Source organism: Hemiscyllium ocellatum, chromosome 7 (assembly GCF_020745735.1).
Source record: "Hemiscyllium ocellatum isolate sHemOce1 chromosome 7, sHemOce1.pat.X.cur, whole genome shotgun sequence".
Taxonomy (NCBI): domain Eukaryota; kingdom Metazoa; phylum Chordata; class Chondrichthyes; order Orectolobiformes; family Hemiscylliidae; genus Hemiscyllium; species Hemiscyllium ocellatum.
Genome location: NC_083407.1, coordinates 43,730,604 through 43,757,315, shown reverse-complemented (window position 1 = coordinate 43,757,315; position 26,712 = coordinate 43,730,604). Strand labels below are relative to the sequence as shown.

The 26,712-nt window shown below is 39.0% G+C and overlaps 1 protein-coding gene across 2 annotated transcripts in view; it reads right to left on the bottom strand.

Annotated features, from left to right (window-relative positions):
- The window catches only part of LOC132817060 (inactive dipeptidyl peptidase 10-like), a 924,305-nt gene that overhangs the window by 171,085 nt on the left and 726,508 nt on the right, over window positions 1-26,712 (bottom strand). For both annotated transcript variants that reach the window (XM_060827148.1, XM_060827149.1), the window contains one exon: window positions 13,101-13,255. In XM_060827148.1, coding sequence (XP_060683131.1) covers window positions 13,101-13,255 — 155 coding nt within the window. The remainder of the gene's footprint in view (window positions 1-13,100; window positions 13,256-26,712) is intronic.

The following is a 26,712-nucleotide window of genomic DNA, read 5'->3' as shown; positions in this document are numbered from 1 at the left end:
AGCCATGCTGGGGTAACTGCTTTAATTATAGTTCAACTACGAACTAGAACTGGGCTTATTCATATTACGTTTTGTTTTCATGTGTGCTCATTTTGTCTTGATTCCACGTGCCCTTAACACTTGCTATGTTCAATGTGGTTTAATAGCTCTGATATTATTAGGTCACGTATTGGATAATTATATCAACGATAGATGAAAAACGGAATTGTTAATGAGTAGGTTACAAAATTGGTGAACACAACGTTATGACATTGAAATGGACTGAAGAGTGCACTAATTTCAAAGATACCTTGCAATTTTGAATGACTAGCTTCCAGATGTTACTGACAGATTAATATTGTGCTATGAAATAGCTCCTTCCCAGTTACTACACAATAATTGAAAATTACCACTAGATGGCACATTGAGTATAGTTCACAATTAAAATTGTTTTCCAGTATTTAAGATTCATGGTGTTTAATTCTTTTTGCCAAACCTTCATGATCTGTTTGTCAATGTACAAACTATGCTTTAATAAAAGCATCCACCTTGTATTCATAAGTATTGCATTAATTTATAAATTTACCAGTGCAGTAAATCACAGTACAATCTGCATACTTTAACCTCAATGACCATCTGATCAGTATATTAAAGCAGAAGTACATTTCACAATTACCTTCTTGGTAGTCATTTTTTTGTCAGATTCTTGACACAAGAAATGCAGCGTGCATTAGGTATCTCAAGGGACTCAGTTACTCTGAGACAAGGCCCATCATTATTGCAAAAAGGCTCTGGAGCAGTCCAGCTGATTCACACACTCAATCCACCTATGAAATATTGGGTTTTGAAAAGGCATACAACAAAAGGGAATGCACATTGCGAGGAATTAATAAGTGCACAAAAATTGGATTTTCATTAAAAATATTAACCGCACTTAAGTTAATATTCAAAGATGTTGCTTTTTCCAAATATAAAGAAATTGGCCCACCATGTCCAAAATTTATGTCTTTTTGAAGAATCCTCCAGTAATTAATTTAATGACCACCATTTAGGAGCAATAGAACTGACAAATCATGTACATGGATTATCTTCCTTCTTGAAAGTGTGCATTTGGGGTGCCTACAGGAGTAGATCCCAATGCACATATCTTATTTATAGCTTGTCTGTTTTGAGCACAAGTGTTGGATATCCACATTAAAAAACCTGTCTGAATACGGAGATAGATAAGCAAATGGATGGTCAGGTCCCCTGACAGAAAGGCTGCCATCACTCCTGCCCTTTCTGGTGGGAGATAGACAGCCAAAAGTTGAATATCATTTCTTACATTGTCATGGGTGAGAATGCAGCATTACATTGAGTGAATTCATATATCACATGATGTAATGGGGAAGGTACTGAGAAATAGGATCTATTTATATTTGGAAGAGAATGGGCTTATCAATGATAGGCAGCATGATTTTGTGCAGAGGACATAGTGCATTACCGACTTTAAATAGAGTTCTTTGAGGAAGTAACCAAGTTGATTTTTGAAGGAGAGCCTGTAGATATCATACACATGGACTTTAGTAAGGCATTTGATAAGGTTCCATGTTAAACTAATGGAGAAAGTGAAATTACATGGTGTGCAGGATGTTCTAGCGAGGTGGATAAAGAACTGGTTGAGCAACAGGACACAAAGAGTAATAGTTGAAGGGAATTTCTTGAAATGGAGAAAGGTGACCGATGGTGTTCTACAGGGATCAGTGCTGGGGCCACTGCTGTTTGTGACATAGATAAATGATCTAGCAGAGGGCATTAGTGGTCTGATCAGTAAGATTACAGATGACACAAAGATTGGTGGAGTAGCAGAAAGCATAGAGGACTGTCAAAAAATACAGGAGAATATACATAGACTGGAGAGTTAGGAGGAAAAGTGGCAGATGGATTTCAATCCAGACAAACATGAGGTGATGCATTTTGGGAGTCTAATTCAAGAGCGAATTATATAGTAAATGGAAGAACCTTGGGAAAAGTTGATGAGCAGAGAGATCGGAGAGTTCAGGTCCATTGTACCCTAAAGGTCGCTGCACAGGTGGATTTAGAGGCCAAGAAGGAATATGGTATGCTTGCCTTCATTTGTATTGAGTATAAGAGCTGGCAGATCATGTTAAAATTATACAAGAGTTTAGTTCAGCTACATTTAAAATGCTATGATTAGTTCTGGTCGCCACATTGCCAAAAGGATGTGGACGCTTTGGAGAGGGTGCAGAGAAGGTTTACGAGGATGTTGCCTGGTATAAAAGGTGCTAGCTATGAAGAGAGGTTGAGTAAGTTAGGATTGTTTTCAATAGGAAAAAGGAGATTGAGGGAGGACCTGATTGCGGTCTGCAAAATCATGACGAGTATCGACAGGATGGATAGAGACAAGCTTTTTCCCAGGGTAAGGGATTCAATAACAAGAGGTCATACATTCAAAGTGACAGGAGAAAAGTTTAAAGGGGAGACACGTGGAAAGTATTTTATACAGAGAGTGCAAGGTGCCTGGAACGCATTGCCAACAGAAGTAGTAGAGGCAGACACAGTTGATTCATTTAAGGTGCATCTGGACAGATGCATGAGTATGTGGGGAGCAGGGGGATACAGATGCTTAGGAATTGGGTGAAAGGTTAAGACAATGGATTTGGATCGGCCCAGGTTCGGAGGGCCGAAGAGACTATTCCTAGACTATAAATTTTCTTTGTTTTTTTTTCTTTGTAACATGGCATGACATAGCTGATAATCTGTCACTATTATACTATAATACTTAAGTTAGCTCCCATAACAACAGGCCGAGATATAGGTCACATACTATACTCCCTCTAATCTGTGCAGCCACGAAACTGCTTCAAGATTCTGCTTACAGATGTCAATGTTGTGGACTGAAGTCAGAAGTCTGCACAAGAACCTCGGAGATCAATGCACCAAGAAAAATAAAGAGATCATTGGTAACATGGTACTGAAGAATCCAATACATTATTGAACCTCCTAGCCTCCACATATCACAGGCACTTGCATCAAAAACAGAAATTGCTGGAGAAACTCAATAGATCTAGCAGTATGTGTAGAGAAAAAAAGCAGAGCTAACATTTGAAGTTGACTGACATTTCTTCAGAACAGATGGTAGCTCGGACAAGCTGGTATTTATTCTGAAAACAAGGAGTGGTAGTGGGGTGGGGGAACAGTGGGGGGAAAAGAGGTGAGAGAATAGGTGGGGATGGAACCTTGGGAGAGAGAGAACAATATTTAGGGAGTCTAAGAAATGGATAACAGTGTGCTTAGGGCACCACAAGTTGGTGAAAAGACATTGGCTATGCTGAAAGCAACCCATGTTATGAAAAGGCCTGGGGTGTGGGGTTGGGAAAGGGCATAGAAGAAAGTGTTCAGATTCTAAAATTATTGAACTCAATGTTGAATCCTGAAGACTTCAGGGTGGCCAAGCAGAAAATGCAATGCTCTCTCAGCTGGCACTGAGCCTTGCTGGAGCACTGCAGTAGGCTTAAGACAGAAATTTCTCTCTATATACACTATAGGACCTGTTGAGTTTTTCCAGGAAGTTTTGTTTTTGTCTCAGATTTCCAGTTGCTTTTTTATTTTACAGGCACTTACATGTTTGGACTCAAACAATGTCATTTGGATGTACTGCAGCCCGCTTCCCTCAGCATGCCATGCTACAAAAGGTGAGAGCTGAGTAATTTAGAGACTATGAGCTTTATACCATTAGGTCACATGCCATGATATGGTGACGACATCATGAGCATGTCCCTTAAAGGTATATTACACATCTGCAATAACACAAGATCTCCTATTTTCTAAAGAAAATAATCTAAGACAGGTATACATTTTTATACATATAATCACTGAATCCCTGAAATGTCAAAGCAGGCCATTTGGCTCATCAAGTCACACTGACCCTCTGAACAGCATTCCACCTAGACTCTCACCCCCCTTACTCTATCCCTGCTACACTGCATTTCCCATGGCTTGTCCACTCAGCCTGCACATCCCTGGACTTTATGGACAATTTAGCATGGTCAGTTCACCTAATTTGCGTATCTTCAGACTGTGGGAAGAAACCAGGGTTACTGGAGTAACAAAAGCATTCTACAGAAGCCTTGGAGCTAGGAAAGATTTAAGAGAGAAGAGGGTGACAGACACCTAAAGTGAAAGGTGAAAACAACAACATCTAGGATAAGAATAACAATAATTGTATCCTAATTTGGAGAAGGAAATGTTAATCACATCAACCTGTGACCTAGAATGGATATCAGTTTACATAAAGTGAGATTGGAATTTGGATAGTGGGATAGTATACAGTAGTGGGACAGCTTATTGGTATAAAGGCACTCAATTTTTGTGTATTATTCAGTGTCTACCAGACGGAAGATTTCAGACATCCAAGCAGAATGTGTACATTGGTCTCGCAGCATGATTCATGATCAGTTCCATAACAATAGTGTGGCTTGACCCAAAGCATGTAACTGATGCTGACCTGCTTCATGCTGATGCTCATCTTCCAGCAAGACATCAATGTTATGACCCTTTTTCTTACACAGAAAATCTTTCTGGAAAGTATTGATTGGGGCAGAGTCAATTACTAACTTGACTTAGCGTCTCCACCAGATCTTCTTCAGAAAAATCACATTCATGCCCTTTGCAGCAACATCTGGCCACACAGTTGTTGTTAAACTGTTTGGGTTTCTGTCTGTATGACTTGATTTGGAGTCTCGAGTACTCTTCATTGCTTCTCTGGATTTTTAAAATTCTCCTTAGGTAGACCAGATGTTTATATTCAGTGAAGCCCCTCCTTGCTGTTAGCAAGTCATATGTTAAGAGATCTCTTCTTGGGGTCATTTATAGCTTTATCTGCATAGTAAAGCTACCTATGTTACCTAAATAGTTGTGGTTCAGTGAAGATGTCAGTCAGAGTCCTATCTGTAATCAAACGCTTACCTTTCATTTCTTGTTGAAGGTCTGAGATTTTCATTTTATTGAAAAAGGTTGCATCGCTTATTCTTTTTTCTTCCTTTTACTTGGTTTGCTGTTCTGTAACTTTACTTTTCATTCATTTGGTTTTGTTTTACTTTTTATTCCTAGTTGTGGATCTCATTAAGAAAGCAGTTCTGAATGTCGGTCTGTATCATTAAAAGATGAAGATTTTAAGTAGCAGATTTTAACCATTAGTGGGAGTTCACACCACATAAGGAGTGATAATGTTACATCAGCTTTTGCAGAAATCAAAACAGTGGAAGCATCTGACCACTGCACATTGGTAAGCTGTTCTGGTTTGTAAAACTATGTTCTAGTGCTTAAAGAGTTATTTTTTGAACAGGATAGTCCTGTAAGTAAATTTAAGGTATCATTTAACTTTCAATGTTGTTTTAAGCCTGTAAGAAGCTTTATAGCTGTGGATTTTAGTTTTACATTAGGAAGCAGGGTAAAGCTTAATTTCCTCTTATTTTAGTAATGGTGACAGAGGGCTTATAACATGATAAATTGTAGAGTCATGAAGATTGGCACAATCAATATTCTGAAGTTCATAAGCATTGACTTAAGAAAAAGCAAGTGGACTTTAATTAAATGAATTTGAAGTCTTGAATTTAAAGTATAGGAAAAGTCTGCCTGCTGGCTATTTAAAGTAGACAAACAGGAGGCTGGAAGAACAGAGCATCAGGAGGTGGAGAAGTCAATGTTTCAGATATAACCCTTCAATAATGAAGATGGGGGTGCAGGGAGCTGCAGATAAAGAGTGGGGAGAAGGGTTATGGGTGGGGAGGGGGCAGAGTGGTGAGGTACTGATAGGTGAATAGAGGTGGTGGGTATGACCTGGTTGGTCGATAGGAGGAAGTAGAGCTCTAACTTTGGCTATTTAAGCTGGAGATGTGTATTCATGTAAACCTAATGGGATTGGTTGCCTCAATACTATAAGATCCAGGGCTGACTGAACATCAATGAAGACATTTTATAAGCATTTACTAGCTCTTACTGCTCCATTGTTAACATGAGTTGATATACCACAATGGAGTATTGTGGTGTTGTGTACTGATCATTTGCCGCTTACTGCTGCACTTAACGTTGACTCCCATAAAGAAAGGATGAGTAGTGTCAAGAATACAAATAACTTTTGAAAAGCACTGGTACCTACATAGATACATGACAATCACATGCTACTTGTGCATCCAGACCAAACTAAGCAATCTGCCATACCATTCCTTCAGCATCTTACACTGCAAGAGAAAAGAGCTCCATGACATTTTGTCGCAGGCCACGATATAGTGATGACATCAGATGCATGTCCCTTAAAGGTATATTGCACACCAGCTGTGAAAGTAACACAACACTGGGCACCCAAGAACCAGGAGAAAAAAAAACAACAATGTGGAAAATTGAGGCTCAACTTCCTTGAAGAGACAGTGACTATTTTTAAGTGCAGGAGCCAGTCCCATTTGCACTGCTGATACAAACTGAAACTTACATTTCTTTTTTTAACATATTGCTGAGTATGTGCTTCATTTGTTCAATTTTCTTTCAATCATTCCCCTAGTGCATTGTGAGACACTGAATGCACTGAACTTTGAGTTTTGGTTGGAAAGTTGGAAAACATTAAGGAATAGCTAAGCTCTTTCATGTAGTGAAGGGAGCTGATAATTTTGATTTGAGGTAATGTTTCAATAATTAAAGACTTGCTTTAAAGGTACCTGACCATGGGTTTTTATGCTTGGGTTGCCATAAATTGAACAAATTTCTGCTGGGGGAATCATCTGGCACATGTGCTGACCTGCCCATATCCACCATCATGTAACAATTGCATCTCCAAGCTTTGGCACACTTACCTTGTAATGACGAAGGCAGCCACTAGATATGCATGGAGATGGTTGCAGAGATAGGATATTTGCTGTGAGAGCACATGCACACAATCTGAATCAGAATTAGCACTGCCAGTAGCAGTTGAGGTTCAATCTCCCTTAAATGTGAAGTCTCCCTCCTTCCTTCCAGTTGGCTTCCACTTTACCTGCAAAATTAGCTCTTTGCTGCCTAGCTGCATCAACCAAGTGGTCAATGCACTGTACAATATGGACAGCAGTTGGATCTCCACTGAACAGCTACATTTGTTCATTTATCACACATGATGAAGCAGCCAGTAAAGTCATCTTTGTTTCTCTTCTCCTCCACATCCCCTTATCTTCTGATAGGTAGCAATGTTATCAGCATCTGGTTTCTACCCCTAGAACTTCATCCCAAAACATTCAACCTCTCTGTCTTTAAAACCATGTCAAATGACATATGATGTCCTATTTCTTATGTATCTCAGTTAATCTTTTCTTTACTGGCTTACTGTTCGCTCCTGGTTATTTAAATACATTGAAAACATCCTAGTGCTGAAAGTCTTGAGAATAAGGGGAGGCAAAGGCATCGTGGACTATTAATCCAGAGGCCGAGGGGATGCTCTGCAATCTCGGGTTTGAATCTTGTCATTGCAGGTGGTGAAATTTGAATTCAATAAAGATCTGGAATTAAATGTCCAATGGTGACCGTGAATGCATTGATGATTGTTGGAGAAAACCCGTCTGATGCATTCATGCCCTTTAGGGAAGGAAATTGCCATCCTTACCTGATCTAGACTAGATTAGATTAGATTAGATTACTTATAGTGTGGAAACAGGCCCTTCAGCCCAACAAGTCCACACCGACCCGCCGAAGCGCAACCCACCCATACCCCAACATATACCCCTTACCTAACACTACGGGCAATTTAGCATGGCCAATTCACCTGACCCACACATCTTTGGACTGTGGGAGGAAACCGGAGCACCCGGAGGAAACCCACGCAGACACGGGGAGAACGTGCAAACTCCACACAGTCAGTCGCCTGAGGCGGGAATTGAACCCAGGTCCCTGGCGCTGTGAGGCAGCAGTGCTAACCACTGTGCCACCGTGCCGCCCCCAACTACATGTGACTCCAGATCCACTGCAATGTGGTTGACTCTCAACTGCTTTCTGGGATGGGCAATAAATGCTGGCCTAGTTGGCAATGCCCTCATCCCATGAAAATAAAGGTTTCCCGCTATTAAATAATGACTTATAAGGGAAAATTTGATAAACTGGGACTGTCTGCTTTTGCAAGAACAAGAAAGAGTAGGACTTGATAGTTGTATGTAAAATGTTATGGAGAATAAAAAATATTCATCTTCAGCATTATTTTAAGTGAAACCATGACACAGGTCAAGGTGATTTAGACTATTCCACAAAAGGCAATATTTAGACTAATGTCAGGTAAATGTCACTCTGAGTGTTTGGTGGTTTTTCAGCTATAAACAGATGGTTAAGTGGTATTATGGGGAAACCATTGAATTACAGGGAAGAATAAGCAGTTGAACTGAGTGGTTTCATTATTTGTAGTTTCATGTACACAGAATTACAGGGAAATAAGGGCATCATACATTAACTGCACTTTAATAATATAAAACCATCTTTGAGAGAATTTGATGCAGGCCAACAACCTTTCAGAATGCAGACTGCTTATTATATGACTGCTGCAGGAGCTTTCTCAATAGCAACAGAAAACAAGATGATGCAGGAAAATCCAAAACACAGTATATCTAATAGCTGGGCTCTTTACATAGAAACTAAGAGAAAAAATAGGCCACTTGACCCTTTGAGCCTGTTTTTTTCCTTTCAATATGATCATAGCTGATTGTATATCTCAATGTCATATTCCTGCATTCGCTTCACACTCCTTCAAACCTTTAAATCGAAAAAAAAGGTTTCTTGAATATAATCAGTGACTGGTTTCCACAGCCCTCTGTGATAGCAAATCCCACAGTTAATGATCCTCCAATTAAATAAATCTTTCCTTATCCGAGTCCTAAATGGCCCTCTCCACTTCCTGAGACTGTGACCCTGGGAAACCTCTTCCTTGCATCTACTCTGTTTAGCCTCGATTAAATGTTTTGTATTTCAAACATATTCCCGCTTATCCTTCTATACCTGAGTGAATATAGGTCCAGTCAAACCAATCTCTCCTTATGATAGTCCTGCCAAACCCAAGTGAACCTTTGTTGCACTCCCTCTATGATATGTACATTCTACTTTATGTACCTACCTGTACTAAGATACCCATAATTCTGAACTTAAATTCTCTTGCAAGGACGGACAATATATCATTCACCTTCATAATCGCTTGCTGCACTTGCCTGGTGAATTTTATTGACTGGTATACAAGGGCACCATTTGTACATGCACATTTCCTGACATATCACCATTTAAATAATACTCTGTTTTTCATGCTGTAGTATACAGCTTCACATTCATCCAAGTTATATTGCATCTGTTATGTGTTTGCTCATACACTTTTCAAGATTACCCTAAAGTCTCCTCACAACCTTCTCACACCTCATAATCCCACCTAGTTTTCTGGCATCAACAAATTCAGAGGCATTGCATTCAGTTCCTTCATTCAGGTCATTTAGTGAATAGCTGTGACCAAAGCACTAATCCCTGCTGTGCACCACGAGTCACTACCTGCCATCTGGAAAAAGACTGACCTATTTCTATTCTCTGTTTCCTGTCTATCAACCAATTTTCAATCAATGCCAATATGTTAACTCAATCCCATGTGTTTTAGTTTCCCACTCGCCTCTCATATGGGACGATATCAAAAGCCTTTTGAAAATCCAAAAATATCAAAAATATCCAAAACGATTGGTTGTCTCTTATCTATTCTACTAGTTACATTCTCAATTATTTCAATTTCCCATGCTGGCTTTGTCCAATCCTGATAATATTTTTCAAGTGTTCTGTTAAAATGTCTTTTGTATTAGCCTCTAGCATTTTCCCCACTACTGAAGTTAGGCTAACTGATCTTAATTCTCTGTTTCTTCTCCAACTCTATTTTAAATAGAGGGTTTACATTTGTCAAACTCCAAAATGTTGGAACTGTTCCAGAGTCTGCAAAATTTTGGAAAATGACCATCAGTGCCACTGATATTTCAAGGGACACTTCCTTTTCATACTGCAATGTGCAGATTATCAGGCCCTGAGGATTTCAGAGCCTTTAACCCCATTAATTTTGCTATCACAATATTTTCATCCATTTTGATTTCATTCTATTCTCTTTACTGACTAGATTATTGATCTCCTAAAATTCCTGGGAATTTATTTGTCTCCTCTGTTGTGAAGACAGGACCAAAATATGTGTTCAATTGTTCAATCATTTTTTTTATGTTCCCCGTTATAAATTTCCCCATTTCTGGCAATAAGGGACCTACATTTGTCTTCAGTTCTTTTTCTCCTCACTGATGTATAAGCTTTTACAAACAGTTTTCTATGTCCTTTGCAAGATTTGCCCCTCTTGATCAAGCTTTTTGTCCTCTTTTGCTGAATTCTAAATTGTTTGCAGTCCACAGACTTGTTGCTTTTCATGGTAATTTGATATGGCAGCTCTTTATATCTAATGATATCCCTGATTGATTTTGTAAGCTATTATTGAGCCAACTTGCCTGTTTTATTTTTGCACCAGACAGGAATTAATACTTGTTGTGTATGTTCTTTAAATATTACACATTGACAATACACTGTCAACGTTTTTCTTTAGTAAAGTTCCCTATCCATTATTGCCAACTTGTGCCTCAGTCTTACAATTCCTTTTATTTAGACTCAGGACCAAGTTTTGGATTCAACAACTTTACTCCATCCTAATGAACAATTTAATCATTTGTGGTCACCCTTCTCCGAAGGATCCAATACAATAAGATTGTTCATGAATTATTTCTCATTTCACAACACCCGGTCTAGTATAAGCTTCTCTCTCTTTGGTTCCTAAACATATTTGTCTAAAATCCATCATTATACACATCTTTTGTAATAATTTTGGAGCCTTCAGATTTTATATATAATATGCATTACAAGTTGAACACACTGGAAGAACTGTTCACGAAAAAAAAAGTAGCTTTTTGGAAATCATATGGATCCTAATTATGATTCTCTCCTTGTGGACTATTCAAACCACTCTTTATTCTGGATTAGAGTGGTGTTGGAAAAGCACAGCAGTTCAGGCAGCATCCGAGGAGCAGGGAAATCTTCTTTATTCCAGTTCTAGGCCCTTACCCTTTTCCTAGTATACTTTTTATGGTCTTTGTACCATTTCTTGGTCTTGTGCTGAACTTAAATAGTTCATCAACTTTTGTTTTAATGTTCCTCCCTACTATGCCTTCAGATGGTTCAGCTCTGACTCTCCCCTTCTCTATCTCTACATATGGGGATAGGCTATCAGCAAATAATCACTCTAAACTCTTAAAGACACCTAGGCTACAATTCCTCTCACTCCATCTCTTAATGGTTTCATTTCATTCTCTTGGTATATGTATCTTAATAGGTCTGACAATGCCAGCTTACCTGTGATTTCCTTTTTCCTCAGTTAAGGATTTCAGAAACACTGTGGTTCACAAGATTCCCAACCATGTCCATTCTAAACTTGCATTTCTACTCCATCCCTTCCCTTACTTCTCAGAACCATAATGGGCTTCTCCTTGTCCTCCCTTTCTATATCATTAGACTTCATAATCAATGGATTATCCTCTGCCATTTTCTTCATCTCCAGTATTAAGTAATTTTGAAAGAGATTCTCCTTTCCATTTTCTTTTCAGCATTCCAAAAAGATTGTTTCCTCTGAATCACCCTGCCCCAATGCCCACTCCTCCTCTCATCGGACCTTCCAATGTAAATGTAGGGTATACAATACTTATTTCCTTCTTAATATTCATGGCCCAAAACACTCCATTCACAAGAAACAGGAATTTACTTGCACCACATTCAATTTATATGCTGTATTTGCTTCTCCTGGGAGATCAAACATTTTGTCTATTTGGTGGAAAACTTCTGTTAGTCTGCAAACGTACTCTGGATCTGCTGCTTATGTTAATTCTCTACTGTTCCAATTCTGACCTCCTCTAGTCTCAGTAGCCTACTCTCTGATAATAAAGCTCACTTTAAGCTCAAGCAACAGCACTTCACCTTTCAATCAAGAATTTTTTAGCAGTTCATACTCAATGCTGAGTTCAAAACTTTGAAATTATTCTCTTTCCTTGAACAATAATGTTCTGCATTTCTAACTTGCAGTTCCATTAGGCCCATTTTTTGCTCCTTGCCTTATCTCCAACCAATATCTTTTGCCTTGCATCATCATTCCTTTAGCCACATAATATCTCTTGCCCGCCACTCTATTATCTCCCTTTCCCTCATGTTTTCTTCTTTCCAGCCTCTGCATTTACTTGAAACTTTGCTATTTTGAAGAATGACTGAAAGTGTTAACTTGTTTTTGTTTTCTCCACAGATGCTACCTGTCCTATTGGGTATTTGCAGATTTCCAGCGATGGCATTTTTCTGTTAAAAAAGTGTTTAATTTCTGACTGGATGATTTATGGTGATTTTTCTTACAAAACAAGATTTGATACGTTAAGACAGTTTTAAGTAACCTCATTGAGTATGCTACATAAACAGGGAAGTGAAAATTGATCTTCTGTCACTGTCCAGTTTTCTTCCTGTATCAAAATGAACAGGTTGTTGCTATTCATACATGCATCTATATCATGAAGTACAGAACTGACTTCAACAATGTAAGAGACAGATTCCCTATAACTGTGTGTAATTTACCATTTGTGCCATATAAAGTATATTTTGTGCAAAGGCCTGACGGGAATATTTACATTTTCTCAGAGGTAGCTTGCTGAGAGAATATTTGAAGACTCTCTGACCTACCTCATTTCACCCACTTGTCAAACCCACAGAAATTTGGTGTCTCTGCTAGGTGCCGATTAGGTACATTTGTGTAAACAGACTCAAAAGGCAAATTACATTTCAATGCATACGCAGTCTATTTCCGTTCCTTTAGTACAATTGTTCATAGAATAATTCAAAATATGAAGACAAGCATTTTTTTTTGCATTTCTCCAAAAATACAACTGATAAAATTTACTTATTGAAGACAATACCTCAGTGTAATTAGATCCCAATGAACTAAATTGTTCATGCTAGATATGCCAACAATTTTACACATTTATTTGTTGCTCAATAGGTTTTGTTTTAGGATTCAAACTTCCGTTTCTTACCTTAGGATAAGGATACTGTTTTCCTTTTGGGTACAGATTACCAGTAAACCGTGGGATTGCCATATTTGGTACCAAAGTGTCATTTATCATCAGAAATGCCAGTTGTTCTCCATTTGGCGACCACCAGTGGGTAACATGGGAATGCATCAGCTCTTCTGCAATCAAAGCACTTTTGTCAAAGTAAGGCAATCAATAAAAGCAATTAACCCATCAAATGTTATGGGGTCCAAAACGATTTGCAACTAACAGAAGCCTATGATTGTTGGAAGGTTTAAATACAATATAAAATATTTAACACTCAAGTATGTTTTATATATTGCTTTTGTGGATTATATTGAAACAGAATGTAAGATAATAACCGAATTGTATTTCTCAGTGAAAGGTTCACATTAGCAGTCAGTTTACTATCCAGTGCAGTTTTGGCTCTTCTGCATTATTAAATAGTTTTTTTTTTACAGAAGTTAATAATTTTGTTATAAAATACAACTAATATTAGTTCCCTGTTTTATAGTACAAGCTCTTTTTTCTCAACTCATTTCTGAATTAACGGCAAGGCATTCTGCAGGGGTAAGGCACTGGTGTATCTAATCAATTTATCCCTGATGAGCTTCCAGTTCTACTTAATAAATAATTTAGTATTTATCAATCGCTCAATATCCCGAGAGAATTAAGGGAAAGCCATTTAGTGAGTGACTGAAGTCAGAACATGTAAAAAATAGGAAGATGTGCTTGCTTAAGTTGTGCCATTCAATACAATCATGGACTAGCATCATCATTAAACCCACTTTCCTTCCCATTCCCTGTATCTCTCGATTCATCAAGAGACCTAAAAGCTGTATATCTCAGTGTAAATATATTCAACAATGGAAGACTTTGAACTCCTGAGGTAAAGAGTTTCAAAGATTCACAATAACTGGATTGAAAAGATTTCACTACATCTCAGTTCTAAGTGGTCAATCCCTTATCCTGGGACTATGCTTTCCATTCTCCAGCCAGTGGAAACAAACTGTTTACCTTTTAGAGCCTCTTCAGAATATTTCAATGATATTACTTCGCATTGTTCTAAATTCCAGACAATGCGTGTCCAGTTTGCCCTGCCTCTCATCCCAGGAACCCATCTTGTTAACCATCACTATATTGCATCTAATGAGAGCGGATCTTCCCTTGACATGGTGGGATACCCAGGTGTGGTCTTTCCAAGGCTTTGTACCATTTCAAATGTTCATTTAAACATTTCTTAAATGCTATGAGGATTCAGATCTCTAGAAACTTTCAAGGCAAAGAGTTCCAGATTCTCAACACTGCCTGGCCGAAAAAAACCTCTTTCCTCAAAACCATTTTAAGCCTTCTGCCTCTTACCTTAACTTTACTGTAGTAATTTTTCTCTTGAGCATTAACTTGACTATATATATTCTGCCTTCTATACTGACTTGGCTTTTCCTCTTCTTTGCCTTTGCATCATCCCCTACTGTAGCCCTCTCTATATCCTACTCCCTGCCAAATTATTGTTCCCTGCATCAACTATACTAGCAAACCTTCCTGCAAGGATGTTGCTCCTGTTCCAGTTCAGGTGCATTGTCAAACTTGTACAGGTCCCACTTCTCCAGGAATGAATCTAGTGATTCAGGAATCTAAAACCCTCTGTCCTGTTCCAAATATACAGCCATGTATTCATCTGCTCTACCTAACTATTCCTACATTCTCTAGTATGTGACATGTGACAACACAATGGCTTTAAGAGATTTATTTTATCCTTTTTTTGTATGAAGGAATGTGAGACAGAGGTACTGCACAGTCTGTTCAAAGCCCATAAAGTAAACAACTTGTAATCCTTTGATTTATAAAAAAATTGGAAAAATGAAGAAGTTTGAATGGGTAGGGTCAGGCTCCCACAGAACCAGGACTTTTAGTTTTAGCTTTCTGCAACTTTTGAGGACTTGAAGCTGGATGTGGAAGAATTTATACCTCTCTCTGTTACAGCTAAAAGCTAGGGTTCTCTTCCTGCTGCTTGAATTGCATGTGAGGAAATCTATTTTACTGAATTTGCTTTTGTGTGTGTTTGTGTTTATGATATGTCACTCTATTGGAACAGTTAATTAGTAGTTGTCAATATATATTACTTTGTTGAACATGTTGATAGCATTATAGTTAAGCCAGTTCTTTAATTTAATTTTTATTTTTGTATGTATTTTAATTGTAGTGTAAAAATAAAGTATGTCTTGCTTAAAGTCGATTAGTCTTACCAGTCGAATTGCATCTGGAACATTTTGCCTTACACTTGCCTTAAAATAAGAAGTAATTAGGGTCTAGACTTTCTTCTTAATATATTTTGTGAAGATTTGGTCTGGTCCATAACAGACACCAGGAACAATCTAGACATTGCAACATTTGAGGCACTGCTTTTCAATCTGCTCCCTAGCTCCTTAAATTCTTGTTGCAGAACCTTAACCCTTTTTCGACCTATATCATTGCTGCCTATGTGAACCATAATCTATGAGTGCTTGCCCTCCCCCTAGTGAATGCCCAGCAGTCAGTGACCTCCTTTACTCGGTCTGAGGGAAGCAACACACCATCCTGGAGTTCCGTCTGCAGCTGCAAAATCTCTGTTTCTACCTCTCACTACTGCATCTTTTATCACTATTGCTCTCCCTCCTTGGCAGCTGTGCTCTTGTTGCACTCACCACAGGAATTCTCACTCTCATAATTTTTCAACATTGACCATCTATTCTTGAAAAGTACTTTACGGCTTTCCTGACTGCCAGCCTGACTTTCTTCTAGCCTGACTAGTGAACATCCCCTCCTTCTCTGACTGTGCTTTCTTAAGCCATGGAGTGACCTTGTCTAAAACATACTACTCTTGTATCTTTGAGCCTTGTGGATGCACAGTTATGTCTCTTGTCAACACTGGAGTACCAAAGTCCAGTGCTCAAGCTGGTGAAACTTCTGGCACTTTCTGCAGATGAGGTCATCCTGATAGCCAGGAGCGTCTAACACTTCCCTCATACTGCAGCCTGTGCAACCTAGGACTAAGCTTCTCTTTTGTACCTTTAATTATTTTGCTAAGTTTCAGCTATGTGGAAAATTATTTGTTTTTTTGAAAAAGCTAGAACTCCTAGCTTCCCTAATGCAGCTTTAAAGTGGAGAAAAATAACTTACCCGCTATTTACCAATCAGCTGTCTGCTTTGCACTGACTGTCATTTTTGTCAGCCTTTTTTGAGTAGTGGAAGGTTTCCTGTTGGGCTTAGCTACTGCTCCACCTGGCTCAATCTCTCTTTCTCATGCTATTTTTATGGCACTGAATGTCTCTCTTATACCTTGTCACAGGGTCCAGAACTGACCTGCTCCTCTCAGTGATGCTGACTGCCTATCATAGGTTCCTTACCTTTCCCATACTTCCTTCTCTTTCATTTCCTGATTCCCTAGAATAACAGTGTGGAAACAGGCCCTTTGGCCCAACAAGTCCACACTGACACTCTGAAGAGTAACCCACCCAGACCCATTCCCCCACCCCATTATCCTATATTTACCCCTGACTTATGCACCCTAACCTACACATCCCTGAACACTATGGGAAATTTAGCATGTCCAACTCACACAACCTGCACATCTTTGTGGGAGGAAACCAGAGCACCTGGAAGAAAACCACACAGACACGGGCAGATTGTGCAAACTCTCTCACATTCCAACCTGAAGTTGGAATTGAACCCAGGTCCCTGATGCTGTGAGGTAGCAGTGCTAACCACTGAGCCACCATGCTCAATGCCTTGTCTCCTTGCCTCCAAGGGATCATGATTAGCTATTCTCTTTTTGTGTTTGTCAGAGCTTGTGCAATCTGTTCTTATATTCCTGGCAAGTTTACTCTTATATTTAATCTCTCATCCCCTTTTTGTCAATTAGTCACCTTTGAAATAAGATAACCTGGAGCCCAAATAGAAATCAATGGTTTTGATCGATTTGCTATTGCAGAGACTAAGTTAAAATATAACCAAGATTGGGAAGCAAATATTCCAGAGTACACCACATTTTGAAAAGACAGACTGATTAAAGGAGAGATGCAGCTCAGTTAGTTATTAATTAGATAAATACATTAGTGCAAAAAGTTCCTGTTCCAGAAGATCAGTAAATAGAATCAGCAAGGTCGGGACGGGGAATACCAAGGGTCAGAAAACATTGGAGATGTTTACAAGTGCCCAACAGTAATTATCTTCTTGGAAAGACAACTTAACAGTAAAAATTGTCATTGTAACAAAGGAAATGGAATAATTGTGGGAAACCGTAAACTTCACAAAACTCAGTGAAAGACAGCAAGGGTAATTTGGAAGATGAAAGCCTTTCCTAACAATTTCCTATAACAACACATTGTGGAACATATCACAGATAAAGCTATTTGACATGAAGTCTTGTGCAGTAAGGCAAGATTAATTTATAATCTATTAGTAAAAGATCTACTGGGACAGGGGAGGTAGTGCCATTGTGGTAATGTCACTGGACATCTAATCCAGAACTCTAGGCTCATGTCCTGAGGATATGTGGTTCATATCTCACCTGAATTCAATCATAAACAAAATCTGGAATAAAAAGCTAATCTAATGGCAACCATATAACCTTTGTTGATTGTTGGAAAAATCCACTTGAGTCACTAATGCCCTTCAGACAAGAAAATGTGTCAAAACAATCCCTACCTAGTCTAGCCTACAGTTCAGTCCAAACCCACAACAGAGTAATTATCTCTTATATGTCCTCTGGATAATTAGAGTTGGTTTACACATGTTAGTTGAGCATATAATGCCCAGATCCCATGAATGAATAAATAACATAATATAATATAATTTGTTAGTAAGTTCAAAATTGCCATATCCTAACCCAACCAAAGTGTGAAATTGAAACAAAACAAATGATGCAAGTCTGAGTAGGCAGATGGCTAAGGTAATTTGGATAGATGCAATTAAAAGTTACTGCAATTAAAGCATTTAAATAAATCATTCAGAATATTCAACAATAATACATCCATTGAGAAACAAAAACTTTGCAAAGAAGATCCATCCATGGCTTATTAAATAATTTAAGAATAGTATTAGATTAAAATAATAAAGTTAAAATAGCATGAAATAATAGTCCAACAGGTTTAATTGGAAGCACTAGCTTTCGGAGCGCTGCTCCTTCATCAGGTGGTTGTAGGGTACACGACTGTAAAACACAGAATTTATAGCAAAGGTTTACAGTGTGATATAACTGAAATTTATATATTGAAAAATACCTTAATTGTTTATTAAGTCTCTCATCTGTTAGAATGACCATGTTAGTTTCTCTTCTTTCATACGTAAATCACAAAACATTTTTTAAAAAGTTACATTTCCAAGTGAACTTTAGCAATTAGTGTCAGCCCAGATAATTTATTGGATATGAACACTTCTGTGTGCTGTCTGTGCCATAATGCTTAGACTAACTCTAACCTAAAAAAAATGAATTAACAGAATCTTACATGGATTCATGCAGTTTTGAGCAAAGTGCAATATAACTGTGCAAGTACAAATTCACCCCACAAACAATGGGGTCACCTGTTTGTGGTTGAGGCCATTTTTATGGGTACTGAACTTAGCTATCAGCCTCTGCTCAGCCACTCCGAGTTGTTGCATATCCTGAAGTCCGCCTTGGAGGATAGTCACCTGAAAATCCGAAGCTGAACGTCCCTGACCGCGGAAGCATACCACAACTTGGAAGGAACATCCCTGTTTGGCGATTGTTGCACACAAACACACACTCTCTCACATGCACACTTTCACACTCACTCCTTCACAGACAGATGGACACACACACGCGCACAGGCATAGACACTCCTACACATACACAAACATACATGTGCGTACAGACACTCCTACACACACACAAACACACACACACACACAGGCAATCTTATATACACGCGCATACAGGCACTCCTATGTACACGCACACACACAAGCATTTGTGCATACATATATACACACACGCATGCACACACAGGGGCAATCGTATATACACACACATAGGCACTTGTATACACACACGCACACTTCTACAGACACACATACTCCAACATGCACTCTCTCACAGACCTAGACCCCTTTACACTCACACATATACACACACATACATTATCTGTGGCTGACACTAATTGCTAAAGTTCAGTTGAGAATTTTTTTTAAAAAATGGTTTGAGATTTACATATAAAAGAAGAGAAACTAACTTGGTCATTCTAACAGATGAGAGACTTAACAAACAATCAAGGTATTTTTCAATGTTATCATTTCAATTACATCACACTAAACTTTTGCTATAAATTCTGTGTCTTACAATCGTGCACTCCACAACCACCTGATGAAGGAGCAGCGCTCTGAATGCTAGTGCTTCCAATTAAACCTGTTGGACTATAACCTGGTGTTATGTGATTTTTAACTTTGTACGCTAGTTAAAGTCCAACACTAGCAACTCCAAATCAAGGAATAATAATAAGCATGATTGGAGATACTGAGGAAATGAACAAATAGCCTCAAAGAAAAATCCAAAGCAGCAACTTGCAGTCATTTTCTGAAACTAGCTCAGAAGATTTATTGAACTGAATTTTATAATTTATCATGATTGGATTATGAGGCTTTGAGCTATAAAGCACTCAGTAGTTAATCACTGCAACTTGTGTTTGGACATATTATAACAGTTCAACATCCGTTAGACAAATAGGCAGAAAGTTCCTGAGCCCTCTAGTTGGAAACGTTAATCAGCTCACTGGGGGAAAAGCTATTTAAAATTATTTTAAAAATAGAGAAACTTAACAAATAATACCTAAAAACAAACTTCATAAAATTAATTTCTATAATAATGCTTTAAAGAATAAGAGATCTTCTTTCATGTTATAACATTTCTCATATAACAAATATAATTGAACAAATATAATTTGCATCATAACAAACATCTGTACAGATAATAGACAACTTTAAGGAATCACTTGATGGAAAAACTAACCATTAAGCAACATGCAACATGATGGAGGATCAATACACCTCAAAGGATAGAACATTACTTAAAAGTGTTAGATATCCGTTACCGTCAAAGAGGAAAAATAGATCAGTATTTTGGCTCCAGATTGCTTTAATGGAACTCTGTGTGTTGGTGTACATCTGATGTGAGCGACAGATTTTGATTGTATTTCAGATGTAAATGAATATGCTGTATCTTATCTTGCTTCTCCACATGAAAAATGGTCTGTTTTCTTTCCCTATATGTTAGAACTTACAAGCCAATAACTATGATCTTAATTATTGGAAGGGTAATCATAACAGTGGCCCACTCTTGAAAAAAATAGTTTGTCAAGATACATTTGTTGGTCTTACTAAGGAAGGTAGCGGTGCAAATCAAAAAAATAAACTACCACTCTTGGTAGAGAAGTTTGTTGAAATCAATTAACTGAGCATTCAGCTACATTTGGCCAAATCACCCTAAGACAGCCATAGACATTCACTTCTCATTTTGTATACCTGGCCTTATGTATGACTCATGCTTTGGTTTCTTTGAAACTTTGTTATGTTATTACTTACTTATCTAACAATTTGGATGTTTATTCAAGGGACAGAATGTGGCAAAACTCTCAGAAGCAGGAAACAAGGCAGGAAATGAAATGAAAGTTTGCTGATAGTGGGAAGAAAGTTGGGAAGTGAGTTGATAATGATTAATGGTGTAGCATGATTCCTGGCAACAAGTCACCAAATGAATTTGCATCTTTGCAGTGAAGTTAACAGCAAACGAGAAATACATGCTTTTGGATTCACAACTGATAAAGGGTGAAGTAGAGCAGACAAGGTATAATTCCTGGTGAACTTGGAGAGAATTGATACTTTTCTGATAAGCGAATGTTTGTTGGACTGGGAAGAGGAAGTTGAACTGGTCATAGACTGGCGTTGGGGCTGTCCAGTCTCCTCTTATCCACGTTAACTCGGCAACACATATTTTTGATTGTGGAAGAACAAATTGCTTTGATTGTGGAAAAGTAAACCGATAATAAATGAGGTGCTGAAGGCAGCCCATTCAATTTGATACCATTAACTAACACTTGAAGAAATGACCTTGTAAATATGTAATCAACATTTGGCAAGATGTTGTCTGCTCTTGCATGCCAATATCCATTAGTAATGCTTATTTGATTTTTCATATACTCAAGGGGATTTTTCCATTCACTATGTTCCATCAGTTTTTTTTTACAAGAAGCACGTTACTTAAGCCTTTCCAATATTTGCTCGTCTTCTATGTCTATAGGTGTTGGCAGTGATTCAGCAGTATTCTGCCGCTAGCACCCCACAGCAAACAATGCCGTCATGGCATTGGTAAGCAGTACCGGAGCATTGCACATTTACTTGAGAAGAGCACAGTTTGATTTTTTGAAGAAAGCAATAATTGAAACATAAAGTAAAAGTAAGAATGAGGAATTTATGGTAAATGGGAGGCTGAAGGGAAATTCTGGCCTTCTCCAATGATATCTCAGATGGAAGTCTCAGGACTTATTCCATCTACTGTCAACATACAAATCCATATTGCTATTTGAATATTCTTCATTTATTGATTTATTTGACAACATCCAAAGTGCTTTATAACATGGAAAAGTCCACAAGATTTGTCTATTTACTGACATTTTCTTTGACTTTGGGAAAAGTACAGTGAGTGGGTATGGGTCTGTTTAAACATGACCAAGTAATCTTGATGTTATCAGCTTGCTCCTTGAAATCATGGCTATTTCAAATGCAAGAAGAGTTGTCTTTGGACACTCTTCCCCGTTCAGAGTTAATGTGAGACAGAAATGGAAGAAACTAAACCAACAGAAAACAGCCCAGACCATCATGGAGCTAGTTGTCAATCCATGGAAGCCATTTGCATAGCTGGTTGCTGTGGAAAAGCTGCCAACATCAAGGGCCCATTGCAGACTACTAATTATCTCTTACAGCCTCTTCCATCAGGCAGAAGATACAGAAGCTTGAATACATGATGCACCAGCAGCTTCAAGAGCAGCTTCTTCCTAGTCATTATTAGACTAATGAATGGACTCTCTTGCCTCAAATAATGCAGAACTTGCGAACATTGATTTCTCATAGAGCACACTGTGCGATGTAACCTGTATGCCTCTAAGTATTTTTTACACCTATGATCTATACATCCTTGCCTACTGTGATCTGCCTGTAATTGCTCATAAACAAAGCTTTTCACTTTACTTCAATACATGTGACAATAAACCAATCTATCAATCAAGCACCATAAGACCAGAAGATATAGAAGCAGAAATTAGGCCATTCTGCCCATTGAGTCTGCTCTGTCATTCAATCATGACTGATAAATTTCTCTATCCATTCTCGCTTTCTTCCCATCACTCTTTTTCAACAGTATTCACTCTAGAAAATGACAATGTTTTCGAGGAGAATACTGAGATACAGGCTACTAGACTAGGTGGGATTGAGGTTCACAAGGAAGAGGAATTAGAAATCCTGCAGAGTGTAAAAATAGACAAGTCCCCTGGGCCGGATAGGATTTATCCTAGGATCCTCTGGGAAGCCAGGGAGGAGATTGCCGAGCCTTTGGCATTGATCTTTAAATTGTCATTGTCTACAGAAATAGTACCAGAAGACTGGAGGATAGCAAATGTGGTTCCCCTGTTCAAGAAGGGGAGGAGAGACAACTCTGGTAATTATAGACCAGTGAGCCTTACTTCAGTTGTCGATAAAGTGTTGGTAAAGGTTATAAGAGATAGGATTTATAATCATCTTGAAAAGAATAACTTGATTAAGGATAGTCAGCACGGTTTCGTGAAGGGTAGGTCGTGCCTCACAAACCTTATTGAGTTCTTTGAGAAGATGACCGAATAGGTAGATGAGAGTAAACCAGTTGATGTGGTGTATATGGATTGCAGCAAGGTGTTCGATAAGTTTCCCCACAGTAGGCTATTGTACAAAATGCGGAGGAATGGGATTGTGAGAGATTTAGCAGTTTGGATCAGTAATTGGTGTGCTGAAAGAAGATAGAGGGTGATGGTAGATGGGAAATGTTCATCCTGGAATCCAGTTACTAGTGGTGTACCGCAAGGATCGGTGTTGGGTCCACTGCTGTTCATCATTTTTATAAGTGACCTGGATGAGGGCGTAGAAGAGTGGGTTAGTAAATTGCAGACGACAAGCAGGTCGGTGGAGTTGTGGATAGTGACGAAGGATGTTGTAGGTTACAGACACATAAATAAGCTGCAGAGCTGGGCTGAGAAGTGGCAACACAGGAGTTTAATGTGGAAAAGTGTGAGGTGATTCACTTTGGTCAGAGTAACCAGAATGCAAAGTACTGGGCTAATGGTAAGGTGTTTGGTAGTGTAGATGAGCAGAGAGATCTCTGTGTCCATGTACACAGATCCTTGAAAGTTGCCACCCAGATTGACAGGGTTGTTAAGAAGGCAAGTACAGTGTTTTAGTTTTTATTAATAGAGGGATCGAGTTCCGGAACCATGAGGTTATGCTACAGCTGTACAAAATTCTGGTGCGGCTGCATTTGGAGTATTGTGTACAGTTCTGGTCACCACATTATAAGAAGGGTGTGGAAGCTTTGGAAAGAATGCAGAGGAGATTTACTAGGATGTTGCCTGGTATGGAGGGAAGATCGTATGAGGAAAAGCTGAGGGCCTTGAGGCTGTTTTCATTGATGAGAAGAAGGTTGAGAGGTGACTTAATAGAGACATATAAGATAATCAGAGGGTTAGATAGGGTGGACAGGGAGAGCCTTTTTCCAAGAGTGGTGACGGCAAGCACAAGGGGGCATAGCTTTAAATTGAGGGGTGATAGATATAGGAGAGATGTCAGAGGTAGTTTCTTTACTCAGAGATAGTAAGGGTATGGAATGCTTTGCCTGCAACGGTAGTAGATTCGCCAACTTTAAGTGCATTTAAGTCATCATTGGATAACCATATGGATGAAACTGGAATAGTGTAGTTAGATAGGCTTCAGATTGGTATGACTGGTCTGCGTAACATCGAGGTCCAAAGGGTCTGTACCGCGCTGTAATGTTTTATATTCACTTGCGATACTCAAGAACCTTTCCCTCTCAGACTTAAATATACTCAATGACCTGGACTCCACAACCTTTTGTGGCAATAGAACATAGAACACAGAACACAGAACAACACAGCGCAGAACAGGTCCTTCAGCCCTCAATGTTGCGCTGAACCTGTGAACTATTCTCAGCTCGTTCCCCCTACACTATCCCAAAATTATCCATGTGCTTAACTAAGAATTGTTTAAATCTGCCTATTGTGGCTGAGTTGACTATATTAGCAGGTAGGGCATTCCACACCCTTACCACTCTCTGCGTAAAGAACTTTCCTCTGACATCTGTCTTAAATCTATCATCCCTCAATTTGTAGTTATGCCGTCTCATACGAGCTGATGTCATCATCCTAGGAAAAAGTCTTTCACTGTATACCCTATCTGATCCTCTGATCATCCTGTATGTCTCTATCAAATCCCCCCTTAGCCACCTTCTTTCCAATGAGAACTGACCCAAGTCTCTCAGCCTTTCCTCTTAAGACCTTCCCTCCAGACCAGGCAACATCCTGGTATATCTCCTCTGCACCTTTGCCAATGCTTCCACATCCTTCCTGTAAAGGGGCGATCAGAACTGTACACAATATTCCAAGTGTGGCCGCACCAGCATTTTGTATAGTTGCACAATATTGTGGATACAGAACTCAATCCCTCTATGAATGAAACCCAACACACCGTATGTCTTCTTCACAGCATTATCCACCTGGGTGGCAACTTTCGGGGATCTATGCACATGGATTCTAAGATCCCTCTGCACATGCGCATTACCAAGAATCTTTCCATTGACTCAGTACTCTACCTTCCTGTTATTTTTCCCCAAAGTCGATCACCTCACATTTAGCTGCATTGAACTCCATTTGCCACCTCTCAGCCCAATTCTGCAGTTTATCCAAGTCCCCCTGCAACCTGTAACATTCTTCCAAACTATCCACTGCTCCACTGACTTTAGTATCGTCTGCAAATTTACTAATCCATCCACTTATGCCTGCGTCTAAGTCATTTATAAAAATGACAAACAGCAGTGGTCTCAAAACAGATCCTTGTGGCAGACCACTAGCAACCGGACTCCAAGCTGAATATTTTCCATCAACCACCACTTGCTGTCTTCTTTCAGAAAGCCAGTTTCTAATCCAAATTGCTAAATCACCCTCAATTCCATGCCTCTGCATTTTCTCCATCAGCCTACCATGTGGAACCTTATCAAAGGCTTTACTGAAATCTAAGTATATCACGTCAACTGCCCTACCCTCATCTACATGCTTGGTCACCTTCTCAAAAAATTCAATAAGGTTTGTGAGACATGACCTGCCCTTAACGAAACCATGTTGACTATCTGAAATCAAATTGTTGCTTGCTAGATGATTATAAATCTTATCTCTTATAATCCTTTCCAAAACCTTTCCTACAACAGACGTAAGGCTCTCTGGTCTATAATTACTGGGTTATTTCTGCTGCCCTTCTTGAACAATGGCACCACATTTGCAATCCTCCAATCCTCAGGTACTAAACCTGTAGACAATGACGACTCAAATATCAAAGCCAACGGCTCTACTAGATCCTCCCTAGCTTCTCAGAGAATCCTCAGATAAATCCCATTCAGTCCAGGAGACTTGTCTACTTTCACTCCTTCTAGAATTGATAACACCTGTGTATAACTAACCTTGATCCTTTCTAGTCTAATACCGCGTATCTCATTCTTCTCCTCTACAATATTCTCCTTTTCCTGAGTGAACACTGACGAGAAATGTTCATTTAGCACCTCTCCGATCTCTACAGGGTCTACACTCAACTTCCCACTTCTGTCTTTGACTGGCTGTATTCTTACCCTAATCATCCTTTTATTCCTCACATACTTATAGAAAGCTTTAGGGTTCTCCAAAATTCTATTTGCTAAAGACTGCTCGTATCCTCTCTTTGCTCTTCTTAACTCTCTCTTTAAATCCTTCCTAGCTGATCTGTAACTCTCCATCCTCTCATCTGTACCATCTTGCCTCATCAACATATAAGCCTCCTTCTTCTTCTTAACAAGAGATGCAATTTCTGCAGTAAACCACAGTTCGCTTACTATATCACTTTCTCCCTGCCTGACAGGGACATACCTATCAAGGACACGCAATATCTGTTCCATAAACCAGCTCCACATTTCGATTGTCTGCATCCCCTGCGTTTTGCTATCCTGTTCTATGCATCCTTATTCTTGCCTAATCGCATTATAATTGCCCTTGCCCCATCGATAACTCTTGACCTGTGCATGTACCTATCCCTTTCCATCGTTAAACTAAACGTAACTGAATTATGGTCACTCTCTCCAAAGTGCTCACCTACAACTAAATCAAACACCTGGCCTGGTTCATTACCAAGCACCGGATCCAGTGGGGCTTCCCCTCTTGTTGGCCCTTCGACATACTGTGTCAGGAAACCCTCCTGTACACATTGGTCAAAAACTGATACATCTGACTTACTAGAGCAATAATATTTCCAGTCAATGTTGGGGAAGTTAAAGTCCCCCAATGAA